The 13,441-nt window shown below is 33.3% G+C and overlaps 1 protein-coding gene across 22 annotated transcripts in view; it reads left to right on the top strand.

Annotated features, from left to right (window-relative positions):
- Positions 1–13,441, top strand: part of PPFIA2 (PTPRF interacting protein alpha 2) — a 493,309-nt gene that overhangs the window by 464,014 nt on the left and 15,854 nt on the right. For 10 of the 22 annotated variants that reach the window (NM_001133874.1, XM_063711645.1, XM_063711629.1 and 7 more), the window contains 4 exon segments: positions 1,307–1,369; positions 2,579–2,608; positions 4,166–4,359; positions 8,231–8,328. In NM_001133874.1, the coding sequence (NP_001127346.1) occupies positions 1,307–1,369; positions 2,579–2,608; positions 4,166–4,359; positions 8,231–8,328 (385 nt within the window). 22 annotated transcript variants of the gene reach the window in all.

Raw genomic sequence — 13,441 nt, 5'->3', positions numbered from 1 at the left:
AATTTTCAGCTCCATTATAATCATATGAGACCATTTGTTGTGCATGCACCCCATTCTTGACTACAATGTCGGTATGTAGTGCATGACTGTATATATGTATGTATATACATATATAAGATTTCACTTACATCAAATTATACTCATCAATTTATATGTAGTTACATTTGTTTTTAATACAGGAAAAGTCACGGTATTAGGTGAATGGCAGAAAAACCCAAAGTGAATTATGGTGATGACTTGTAATGTTTGGGTAACAACTTTGCTACACCAATTCTTTAAAAATTGGACCCTCCCCAAAACAAGTAGCAGATAATACATAGGATGTAAATTTCATTGATGTGCTTGGAAAACCTTGCAATGTTCATAAAGAAATGATGGAATTTGATGGCAAGTGGTTTCCAGGGGCCAATACCTTCAATGATATGCCTGATCTGTATGTTACTAAGTGGACTTTGGTTTCGAAACTGTACATTATTAAGTGTATAGAACTAATACCAAGGGGTGTTTTATTTAGAAAGCAAATGGGACTTTATAATAGAACATTGCCTGCTAGAGAAAAAAATTTATTTTACACTATGTTCTTCTCTATAATAGTATCAGATACTGATGAAGAATTAGGAAATATATGGGTTTTATAATTTGACAGTTATTAGTGTGGCTGAAAAATACATTTTATTAAATTAAAAATAGCATTTCACTTCTTTCTCAACTGCAAGAATTCAGGGACACTTACTGTTTACTGAATCACACACACTAAAAAGAATCTTTTGGGAAAAGCTGATGCTGGTTTCCAGATAAGTTATGATAATGCTTCCCGCTTTATATTGACAACCATTTTTTTTCCTTCGAAGGATATTGATAATCAAAATTATGTGAAGGAAATTTTGATAATAACACAACAAAGTGCATGTGCCATTGTTTTCTGAGTAAAAAATTAAAATTACATTATTCTACAGTTCAAATTTAATCAGTTCACCATTATTACAAAAATTGATCTGATAGCCACGTACCATTGAAATGCAAATTTTGATGATGCTCTTTTTCTGATTAATAATTGCAGAAATGTCATTTTAAATCTACACCCCCAAGAGCTTCACAGAATGCCTCTTTCTAGTTAATCTTTTTCAGTAGAAGAAACAGGGAGCTCTGAGCAAACCACCCATGCTATCTCTTTCATGCACACGGTAGGGGCAAGGGCACTGTGGTATTGCTGTGTTGCTGTTAACTCACAGAGGTGCTGCCTTTCTTCTTTACCACTGCTTGCCTCCCATGGATTCCTCTGCTTCCCTCTGGGCCTCCTCACTAGCCTTCAGGCAACGTTTGGGTGACTCACGAAGAAATGGAAAATCTTGCAGCTCCAGCAAAAACGGTTAGTCTTAATGGCTTTGTTGAACCTGAAGGAAAGTGACTTCGCTGCTCTTTGGATGAGGAAACTAATCTGTTTACTATAGACCAGAGTAATAGGGTGTGTTTTTATAGTTACATGCAATGATAACTAACATTTTTTACAGTTTTCTTTTACTGTACTCTCTTGAAATTTTTAAATGAAATAGTGTTAGATTGTGGCTAATATCATAAGAGCTTATAGTACACAAACAATAAGGAAGAAAGTAATAAATAGTATTCATGTTGCAACATTGGAAGTTTTTGTAACAAATATTTAGTATTGGACATATTCACAGGTAACATGTTTCTAAACCAAATTAAATTGGTAATAGAAAAGATTAGATTGAATATTCATTTTTAAGATGATCATGTGGTTTCTTGTGCTTTACCATCTTAGATAGAAGCTTGACCAAAAAAAAACCCCAAAAAACCAAAAAAGTGTTATGTTAATTTGGTACTGAAAAGCACAATTTTAAAGAATTTATTGGGGACTCTTTAATTGTCACTTTTAAAAATAAAATGTTATAAAAATCATTTTTTCATGTAAAGTAACAAAGTTGGGCATATCATATATTTTATCTTTATCAACTTCTTTTTAATTTAATGTCTTTTCAGTGTTATCCTTATTTGAAAATTGATTATCTACAAGTTTGTTAAGGATAAAAACACCAATGTCATGTACTAATTTCATGTTTAGTTTAGTTTGTTGTACTTGGTTTTTGTCTTGTTTTGTTTTGTTGGCTGTTGTTGAAATCTATTTGATTATCACAAAGCTTTGTTGGAGGGATACAGTCAGTTTTTTCACTTCACTAATTTACTTTGTGTAAGATTTCTCTATCATATATACACATATATATTTGTCATCAGAAGTTTTTATTATAGCACATTACATTTTAAAAATTACACTCATTTAAGAATTAAAAAAAGGTTTGTAATGACCAAATCAAATGTTCACAAAATTATGAATTTAACATTTAAATTAGAATTAATTGAAAATGCTGTAGTTGCTGCCTAATTGCCTTTGAACTGCAAAATTGGTCACTGTGGGTCTATGAATGTGTATATTTATTCTGCCTGTTATACAAAATATTTTGTATAACAATTTTGCTTCTGCTAGAAAAATTTTACTGTATTGATTTGAAATTAATTTATATTTACCTGCTTTATTAATCATTTCCTGCTGCTAACACAGAAAGAATCTGAGGAAGGAAGCTGGGCCCAGGTAGGAGATTCATATGCTTTAAGACCCTTAATATCGTTTAGTAGGCAATAAGAATATAAATTAAGAAACTGTCATAAGTCATAATATTGTAAACCTTCACTTAGTTCAATATTAGGCTGATCTGTATAGGTAAATGTAGATTATGTTTAATACTTTATATGTCTTTTAAATTACCACATTTTTAAAATAAGATGATTGATGTTTCATACCTTACCTCTTTTAAAAGGGTACTTTTTTTTCTTTCTCAAAAGGATGATCCAAAACTTAAATTCCTCTGAAATCACTCCTGTATATATTTAATCAGGAAGCATTCAAGTTGGATCTAAAGGGGGAACAAAGAGAAAGAAAAGACTTATTTGAGTTGCACATGCCTTCAGATATAATGCAAAGTGTATGAAGAGGGGTTGGAGGAGCAAGTGTTGGCGTTGCAGACCACAGAGTCATTAGCATTTATTGAGATGTTTGTATGAGACAGGTGTCTATACTTGGAACAGACATATACTTTTGCAAGGAAGCTGTGCATTTTTTCTACATTTCCACATTTTGGATGACCAAAAGAGAAAATTTGTGTTATATTCAATCTGATTGAAACCTTTCAATATAAGAAAAAATTTGGTAGTTATATTAGGACCTGTATTTAAACACACAGTAGGATTGTATTTGATTTTGATTTTGATAAAATTTCATCATTCTTGAGAACACACAAAAGAAGAGGAGCAGATAGATTTTCCCTAGAAATGCATATTAGAATTGAGAAATTAGGGCATAATAAGGAACTAAATGGGAATTCTGTAAAAATAATAGACAGTAATAGTTCTTTTAAAATATTGGTTTAGTGGTAATGGTTGATTTGGGTTTTCATTTTAGCTGTTTTGAACAGTATTGGTAAGAATAGTTTGTTTGTTATATTAAAGAATTAGGTTATCTGTCTTAGTTTTTGATCCTTCCCTGCTTCTTTTAGAGTCTATCTTGATTAATTTCTAGAAAAGACTGATTCTTTCCAATGATTTTTTGGAAAGCTGACGACCTGCTTTGCTAAGTAACAACAATGTCCATACAAAGCTTCAAAATTCTGTCTCTCCAAAACATTTATTCCTTTCTCTGTTTACTGAGGTTTCCATTTCACATCAACATTTGCCATTACAATATAGCAATGGCAGTAGTGGCATTGATAAGTGGGAAATGGCAATAATGGCATTGAGAAGAGGGAAATGACAGATACAAATAAAATAAAACCTATCAATTTAAAGACAGAAACTTAAAGCTCAGAGTTTGTATAATAATTTCTGTATTAATAAAATACATACTTGGACAAAATGTAATTCCTTTTGAGAATACAAAGTAAATAGCCAATCATTTTCAATAGGCAGATAGTTTAATAAATGTATGCAGAGTTCCATTTTATACCAAATCAAATCAAATGCTGTCTGAATATTATTTTTGCTTTGTTTCCACATATCATAATAATTAAATATCAGTTATAATAATAGGTAATATTCTCCAATTACCATCTTATCTGATTGGTTAAGAAACTTGACTGCTATAAAACAATTCTAGTGTCCGGTTTTTCTACAGACCCTGGCTTATGGAGATATGAACCATGAGTGGATTGGAAATGAATGGCTTCCCAGCTTGGGGTTACCTCAGTACAGAAGTTACTTTATGGAATGCTTGGTAGATGCAAGAATGTTAGATCACCTAACAAAAAAAGATCTCCGTGTCCATTTAAAAATGGTGGATAGTTTCCATCGGTAGGTGTTTTTTCTTTTTTTTTTCCCAAAGAAAAATTAAAATGAAACAATATATTACTTATACTTTAGTAAAACAAACATGGACATCTAGAAGATAGAAAATATATGTCATTTGAAACATCATTTGTGTACATCTACTTGGAAAAATATTTTCATCCAGCAAATTGCAGGGACTTTCTAATTTAGAGCTATGTGCATATTATGTGCCCAAAGTTTATGGAAATATATGTGTACAAAATTCTCCTCATAGAGCATACGTCTATTTTTTGTGAGATTCTTTGAAAATTGCATGTTGGTAATTTTATAGCTGTATGTGTTTATATTAGAAAATTAGGAAGAATAAACAAATATTCATAGTTTCAACTCTACACAAATATGTGGTTATAAATTTTATAATTTAGGAACATTCTAGGAAAAACTTTGAGAAGAAATTCTTCTTCTAAGACATATTTGTGCTTTTTTATTTTTCTATGTCTTTTTGTGAGTTTGCTTATTTGTATGTTAATTTCAGAACAAAAACAATACTGTGTTAGATAACTGTGAGGATGCAGATGAACAAAAGACAATGTCTTTTTTCAAGTTGTTTACCATCCAGCAGATAAAAAGGGGTCTGTTATAATACCATATCATAAATGCTATTTTTGTGTTAGGTGAAACAATGTCAGCTGGATTTTGGTTGTTTTTTTCACATAAAGTTGATTGTGGTGATAAGTTAATAAATATAACCGTAGATGATTTTGGCTTGGGAGACTGTATTTGCTTCTCTCCTGTCCAACATTTAATCAGTGACTGGAGTGAAGATGGTATAAAAATTAGATATGTTGATGACATAAAATTAGGATAAATAGAGGATAATTGGGGCTTTTGATTCCAACTTATGGTGATATTTTGAATTTTAATGCAGTTGTTGACACTGTTGAATTAATGTGGTAAAGATAAATATAACAGTGTTTTTTTAAAAACCTATTAAAGTGCTGGATGGAGAATCCATAATTTAACAGAAAGTTGTGTGAAAAAGATAAGGAATTTATCCTTAGCACGAAACTCTCCATTTTGGTTAATGGCTTGACAAGGCCTGTTTAGACTGTGTTTATTGGCAGGGACAAAAAAGTGCTACCATACGGTGACATAACAAAAAGAAATTGCATTTATTTATGGGTTTCAAATTGTTATAAGGTGGTAGAAGTCCAGTGGTAAAGTTGAAGTAATTAAATACATTTAAATTGGATGAAGGAAGACTTTAAATATGTTTTCTTAGGTTTTAATATTATTATTATGTGATAGAAGAATTATTTTTTCTCTGTTGAGCATGTGATTTTTTAGTTAACACAGATGTAGATCCTAGGTGAGTGACTTCAAGTTACTAGAAGAAACAACTTTGTACCACTCTCAGCTGCCTTGTAGTGTATACATTGTGGGGTAGTGAGTGAGCTCCCTGTCACGGGAAGTTTAGGGCTTCTTATTTCACGTGGTTGCATTAGATTTTTGGGGTCCAGTTTTTCCATTCTTCACTAGATTGACTTTTAATACTGTTTTATTACTTTAGTAAAATGTTTTCTATAATGATCAAGTTAAAAAAAATACTCAAATGACTTGGTTTTTTTTGTTCTGGGAAATGCCCAAGCTTCATTTTTAAGTTATGCTAATCTCCAACTTAAAACAAGTAGTACCTGACTATATATTGCATCCTATGGTCTTTTCGGCCCAGTTTTCCATCTGACAGACATTTTCATAATATTATATGTCCTCTGTATAGTACAATTTTGTATTCTATATCAAAACTTGGCAGAAACTGACCAAGAAGCATTGTTTTAATCTCAAGCTGCCCAATATCTGTGATAGTGATTATATCAGTATTATCTAGTATATCACTGAATTAGTTTGCTAGGGATGCCACAGCAAAAGACCACAGATGGGTGTCATAAACAACAGAAATTCATTTTCTCACAGTTCCGGAGGCTAGAAGTTCAAGATCAAGGAATCGGCAGGTCTGGTTTCTTCTGAGGCCTCTCTCCTGGGCTTGCTGATGGTCACCTCTTGGTGTCCTCACATAATCCTTTCTCTGTGAATATATATTCCTGTTGTCACCAAGTGTCCAAATCTTTTTTTAGTAAGGTCACCAGTCAGTTTGGATTAGGGCCCACCTTAATGGCCTCATTTAACTCAATTAGCTCTTTAAGGGCACTATCTCCAAATGCAATCACATTCTGAAGTACTGAGAATTAGTGCTTCCACATGTAAATTTTAGGGAACACAATTCAACCCACAACACCTGCCTAATGCAATTTTCTTTCCATTTTTCTCTGATTCTGAAATATTTGACTCAACATTGTTTTTATTAAAATGCGGGGCTTAGAAATGCATCTAGCAAGTAAGTGTAACCTGGCCAATGTGTATGTCTAAATTTGCTTATATTCCTAAACATGTAAAGTATCACTGATAATCAATTATCTTTACTCTTGAAGTCTACAGATTATTTTTTCCTATCACATCTTCTGCATCTTTATACATAATGTCACTAAACCTTCTCATTTTCTCTCTCAGTACATGCCTGGTTTATCGATTTTCCTTTCAAGCTCATGGCTGTTGTCCCTATTTTGGCAGAACTGAACCCTGAATGATTTCTCTGTCTTCTCTGATTACTTATTTCTTATTTCCCCATCTCCTATTTTGCTATGAGATTATTTTTCCTTGAACAGAAAACTTTTTTTTTTTTTTTTTTTTGAGATGGAGTCTCACTCTGTTGCCCAGGGTGGAGTGCGGTGGCACGATCTGGGCTACTTCAACCTCTGCCTCCCGGGCTCAAGCGATTCTTCTGCCTCAGCCTCCTGAGTAGCTGGGACTACAGGCATGCGCTACCACAGCCAGCTAATTTTTGTACTTTTAGTAGAGGCGGGGTTTCACCATATTGGCCAGGCTGGTCTCGAACTCCTGACCACGTGATCCACCCACCTCAGCCTCCCAAAGTGCTGGGATTACAGGCATGAGCCACTGTGCCTGGCCAAACAGAAAACTTTATTGTCACCTCTTCCTCCTCCGAAAATTGTCCAATAATTCTGTATCAATTATATGTATTTCATACTTAAACACAATTTAAGGCTTTCCTTAATATGCCCTATTCTCCAGGTATAATTGTATTCCTCCTTACTTCCTAGAATGGGTTTTCAGCTCTGGAATGTGTGTCTCGCTAACCACACCTTTAAATTTCCATCTGCAATCTTTTGTTCATGATGCTCCATTTTCCTGAGTCAACCTGTCTCTGCTACTTGATAGTTTAAGGATCAATCAGTTTTCTGCTCATTCCACATATCCTTTTCATTCAGTTCCAATATCTGCTGACCTGTTCTTCTTACATACTTCTGTATCATTTAGAGTTATGAGCTACTCATTTTAGTATTTGGTCCTCTATCCTGTTACCTAACTTACTTATGTTTTGTGTTATTTTTCTCATCAGCTTAAGAAGAGAGTATCCATTTCTTATAAATTCCTTACTGTCTCCATAATGGGGACTTGAAATTCTTTTCAAGTGAATAAAATATTAATTTTCCTGCACCTAATGTAGGAATAGCTAAATGAAAGACAAAGGCACATAGATGAACCATATAATCCGTGATGATTTTAAAACTATGTTTTTTCTTATTTTGAAAACTTTTTTTCTATTACTTCGAAACATTTTGTGCTTAGAATAATTATAAATGTATTTCCCTCCAATACTGAAGGATTTGACTGCAAATATAATTTATTAACTTGTTGCCCTAAGAAGCAGTGCATAGTGTTGACTATGGCTAATCAGAAAACTTTCTCCACCTGCTGAGGTAGACTCACTCACTGTGGTTTTTTTTTTATTTTTATTTTTTTTTATTAAAAAAAGAACAAGTTTACAATATGGAATTATGTGCTTAAAGAGGTTGAATTATGACAGAAAAGAACTAGAAAGAAGACGGGAAGCAAGCCAACATGAAATAAAAGGTAATACATCTTTCTTTCATATGAAATGCCTTTATTCTGGGGTTTTTAGCTTTCATTTTTATTAACCTAAAATGTTATATGTGTTACAATGGTCAGTAAGTAGCATAAGTATTTGGCTAGAATTGTTACTGTTTTTTTTTTTTTTTTTCCATTCTTTTCTAATTAAAATACAGAAACGGGTATCACCATATTATAGGGTGAATATCCCATTTGGGGAGTAATCTTGAGTTTTTGAATTGAGATTTATTTATGTGAACCTATTAATTATACATTCTGCTTGTACTAAAGATGTCTCCATGTAGATATTTTTGTCAAACTTTTAATGGAACATTCTCAGTATGATTCAGAGAAACATGGTATATCATTTTTATGGCAGTTCATCTTTGGTTTATATCATTTTAATTTTATTTCAGTGCCCCAGCAATTTTATTTTTGTAACACTGTATAGTTAAAGAAATTATATGATGATTTTATGCAGGAATGATATAAGGATTTTCCCCTGTAAACCAAACTAGTTCATTAATAATTTTAGCTGGTAATATTATCAGGAACAGTGTAAATTGCTGCAATTGTTATGTGCAGAAAAATGTTTTATTTGAATAACAAGAAAAGACACTCCATATTGCAGGTTTGTTAGAAAAAATACTGTATTTAAAAATTAATCATCTAAATGTTGAGAAGTACCTTAATATACCCGAGAAGGGATAATTTCAACAGAGAAGTACCTTAATATGCCCAAGAAAGAATAATTTCAAAAGAGAAGTACCTTAATATACCTGAGAAAGAATAATTTCAAAAGAGAAGTACCTTAATATACTCAAGAAAGAATAATTTCAAAGAGGAATATGTTAGATTCTGTTTTTAGAGACCATTCTATTTTTATTATTGTTGTTGTTGAAGGAAAAAAATACATGATTGGATATAAGATACAGGTAAAGGTATTTTTTGGTTTAAATTTAAAGGGTTCAAGTGCGGTTTTCTTACATGGATATATTTGTGGTGGTGAAGTCTGAGTTTTAGTGTACCCATCCCCTGGATGATGTACATTGTACCCGTTAAGTAATTTCTCATCTTTCGCCACCCTCCCAGCCTCCCACCTTTCTGAGACTCCAACTCCAATGACTATCACTACATACTCTATGTTCACCTGGACACATTATTTATTGCCCACTTGTAAGTGAAAGCATGAGGTATTTGACTTTGTTTCTGAATTGTTTCACTTAAGATAATACGTGGGCATTTTTTTGCTAAAAATAATCACTCCACTTTAGTTGTTTAAAGAAGAAAAAGGCCGGGCGCTGTGGCTCACGCCTGTAATCACAGCACTTTGGGAGGCCGAGGCAGGCGGATCACGAGGTCAGGCGATCAAGACCATCCTGGCTAACACGGTGAAACCCCATTTCTACTAAAAATACAAAAAATTAGCCGGGCGTGGTGGCAGACGCCTGTAGTCCCAGCTACTCGGGAGGCTGAGGCAGGAGAATGGCGTGAACCTGGGAGGCAGAGCTTGCAGTGAGCCGAGATTGCACCACTGCACTGCGCTCCAGCCTGGATGACAGAGCAAGACTCCGTCTCAAAAAAAAAAAAAAAAAAAAAAAAAAGAAAAAGAAGAAGAAGAAGAAAGTATTAAGGAAAATATAACCAAAGCTTTTAAGGAAAAGTTTGGATATTAAAATACTTATTAGTTATATTTCCATTTCCTGTTATCCAAGAGTTGATATGTACAAGCATTACATCAAATTTAGTGGCTGTTTCTACATTACATTAATGGTTCTAGGGTAGGCATGAATCTCTGTTTTCATCTTCACTTCTTTTAAGGCTTAATTTAGATAAGAAAATAGTATATATTACATTCTCCAATATTAACGTTTAGTGCTGTTTTATTCTTAAGTTTATTTAGGTTTCTATAATTTACATTTTGATAAACAATGTCAGAAATTACTTTTATCTTTGGCAGGTCTTGGAAAGTACATTAGTTCTAATGGAACGGGCTTGAATGCATGTGAAAGTGATTGGTTAAAAATAGTTTTCTATGTATGTCTCATCGGAGAGTAGACAGACTCACAATGGATTTCTTGTAACACTTCATTTGATGCATTACTTCAAAGCAAGAAAGTGTTTTTCCATTATCAAAATCGAGTTGTTTGACTTCGCTTTCTTTGGGGGCCCCAGGAAACTGCAGGTTGTTTTCAGTGCATTGCTGTTCAGTTGAATTGAAATTTGGGAATTAATGGACCAAAGATAGGCCCCAGAAGGAAGTTTGCATGTGACCACACAATGAATGTCTTAGCACACAGATAGATTTTACCCATGGGATACCACTTTGTAGTTTCCTTTCTGAAGTATTTTTATCCAATTAGATTTTATTATGCCTCAGCTCACCACGTGAAATGTTTCACATATAGATAGATCTAAAGGAGAGGAATTACCCAGTTGGCCCCATACCAAATGTTATATTAGTATCTGGCAATTGCTGATTAGAGTGTAGCTCTGAGGAAAAAAAAACTGCCATGATTCACTATGATCACACACAACTCTATCTGATAAATAGCTGTGAATGAGATCATAAATAGCTTGTTTCCTATGACTGATCTGGCGACATTTACAGGAATAATTCTCAACAGTGACTAGGCGTCTCTTGTTATCTGAAGTGTGAATTAACCCTGACCTTAATGAATAGTTTTCTGAAGTGAAAAGACCATGTGAATATCAAGAACCTACTAACATTTAATTTGTTGCTAAGAGGCAGTCAACACTGATCTCTAGCCATTTATTGTTTAGGTCAAGAATATTTCTACACAGTTTTAAAGTCAGTGCATACATTGCTTGGAAACAGATTTATGGAAAGGGATCTAACTTTAAAAATGAAAAAAAAAGAAGTATTTTGTTCTGAGGAAGAAACGTTTGAATTCATGCTTTATTTGCCTTTACCTCATAAACAGATCATTTTAAATATTTGATCACTCTTAACTACAGGTGTGACGATGGAATTTTTGACGGGCACATATTTGCAGAAATATCACGACCACATAATATGTCTTAGACTATCAAAATATAAACCTAAGTCTAGAAAAAAAAACAAATACTCCCTATTTACAAATCTAGTGCAAAGAAAACTGGATTTGTTTTTTATTATTGAGAGCATTGTCACGTTCATTTTTAAAAAACGGTGTGTTTAATAAAATTAAGTGGAGAACTGTTGCTGCCACCCACAAGCACTTGCCTAGCTTTTGGGATTCAAGTGTAGGGTAACTAGTTGTTAGAATGAATCAGTAACTATCAACAGCAGCTGATTATATAGCCAAAATGTGGTGCTAACCAACTCACATCCCATTTTCTGACATCCGAAAACCTCAATGGAATAGGCTAAGGAAAACTTGGAGGAAAAGCTACACTTCAGAACTGACTCAGAGAGACAATTAACATGTTATAATATAAAATGTCCTTATGTAGTAAAGAATATTAAGGAAATCATTTGCTTTGCTGAAGACTGGGGCAGGGGAGCGGGGAGAAAGAGGCAAAACTCTGAGGGGAGGACAATAAATGTCCTACTTCTTGCAGAAATTCATTCTGCTTTGGATGGAGCAGCTAATAGTAATAAGACTGTGGGATGCGGGCATTCCTCTCATATTCCTTATTACCTAAATCCAAAGAAATATCTAGGATCTTTCTTTTGAAATGAGATCATTCTATCCACAAAAGGAGTTAAGTAGAGAGATGTGAGGCAGATATATGTTCAGCTTCCAGATTCATATACAAATGTTTTGCTAGTACTGTGGATTGGCACAGACAGAAAGGACACCAGCTAATTTGAAGAACTTCTACTTCTGGTAGATTGGAATATATTAAGTCAGACCAATCTTCTGCCAAGAAGAAATAGAAAGCCTAGATAAATCAATAAATGGTAATAAAGAGCTATTTGAAAACAGTAGAAACCAATTAAGAGGGACAGGACTTGAGAGGTTATGATCTTGGAAAAGAGAGAAATGTAAGGACATGGTAAAACTGTCATTCTCTACTGTTTTTCCTCTATCTGACAGAGAAGCAGGGAACGGAGTGGGGTGGTGGTGGGAAATGGAATTTAGAAGTGCCAAAAATGCTGGGCCTTCAGGAGCAAAGAATCTGTAAAACATAATAATAATAAAATAAGTAAGACTGACCGTTTATACAATACTCCTCTAGAGACATTTGTGGACTTCTAAGAAGGATGGAATTATAATCTAAAAATTGAACAGAAAGCCGAAGCCAAAGGGTAATAAATCTAGAAAGAGAACTGTTGTATTCTCATGATAATACAGTAAAAAAAATCAAAGGTCATAACCACCAAATATACTTTAATTTGAGGTCTCTGATAAAACACACCCTAGGACTAAGGGTAAACTTAAACAGATCAGGCTATTTATTATGTCTATTAATGTTAAAAATAAGTTTTATTATGTATATTTGAGGTTTAGAACATATTACAGAACACATATAGGTAGTAAAATGGTTACTATAGTGAAGGAGATTCCTAAGCTTTATTTTGAAATGCTGAAATTGAAATCTAGCATTGATTTATCTCAATCTTTAATTGGAATTAAGTTGATCTGCCCTTATTATAACTTCAGAAAAATATAAAAGTCCTTACAAGAAGAAGTTGACATTCAGAGCCTCTGCAATTTTTCAATCATATTACGTGAGAGCCAATAAAAGAAAAACTCAGACATGTCAGATAATGGCCAAAATGAGGAAAACCACGATGATAAAATCAGAAAAAAGAAACATATCCATAGTTGACCCTGACAGTGTTTATTAAAAAATATGTAAGGAATATGTGACAAAATGGAGAATTTAATATAGTTGGAATCAATATGTTTAACAAATAATCAAATGGAAATTTGAAGAAGTGAAAAGTATAAAGACTTAAACTGAGAACACAATAGGTGGTTTAACAGTAGAAGTGAGTTTAGTGAAATAAAAGATCACTTGAAAGCATCTAGCCCCACATATGACAAGAAACAAAAAGGATGAATGATATAAAGCATCATTAGAGACATATTGGACATGGTGAGGTAAGAGACAATAAGAAAGAAGCAATATTTGAAAAGATACTGGTGGAGACATAAAAAGAAAA

Source organism: Pongo abelii, chromosome 10, assembly GCF_028885655.2.
Source record: "Pongo abelii isolate AG06213 chromosome 10, NHGRI_mPonAbe1-v2.0_pri, whole genome shotgun sequence".
Taxonomy (NCBI): domain Eukaryota; kingdom Metazoa; phylum Chordata; class Mammalia; order Primates; family Hominidae; genus Pongo; species Pongo abelii.
The sequence above is the reverse complement of the archived record's forward strand: the minus strand, read 5'-3'. Positions and strand labels throughout refer to the sequence as shown.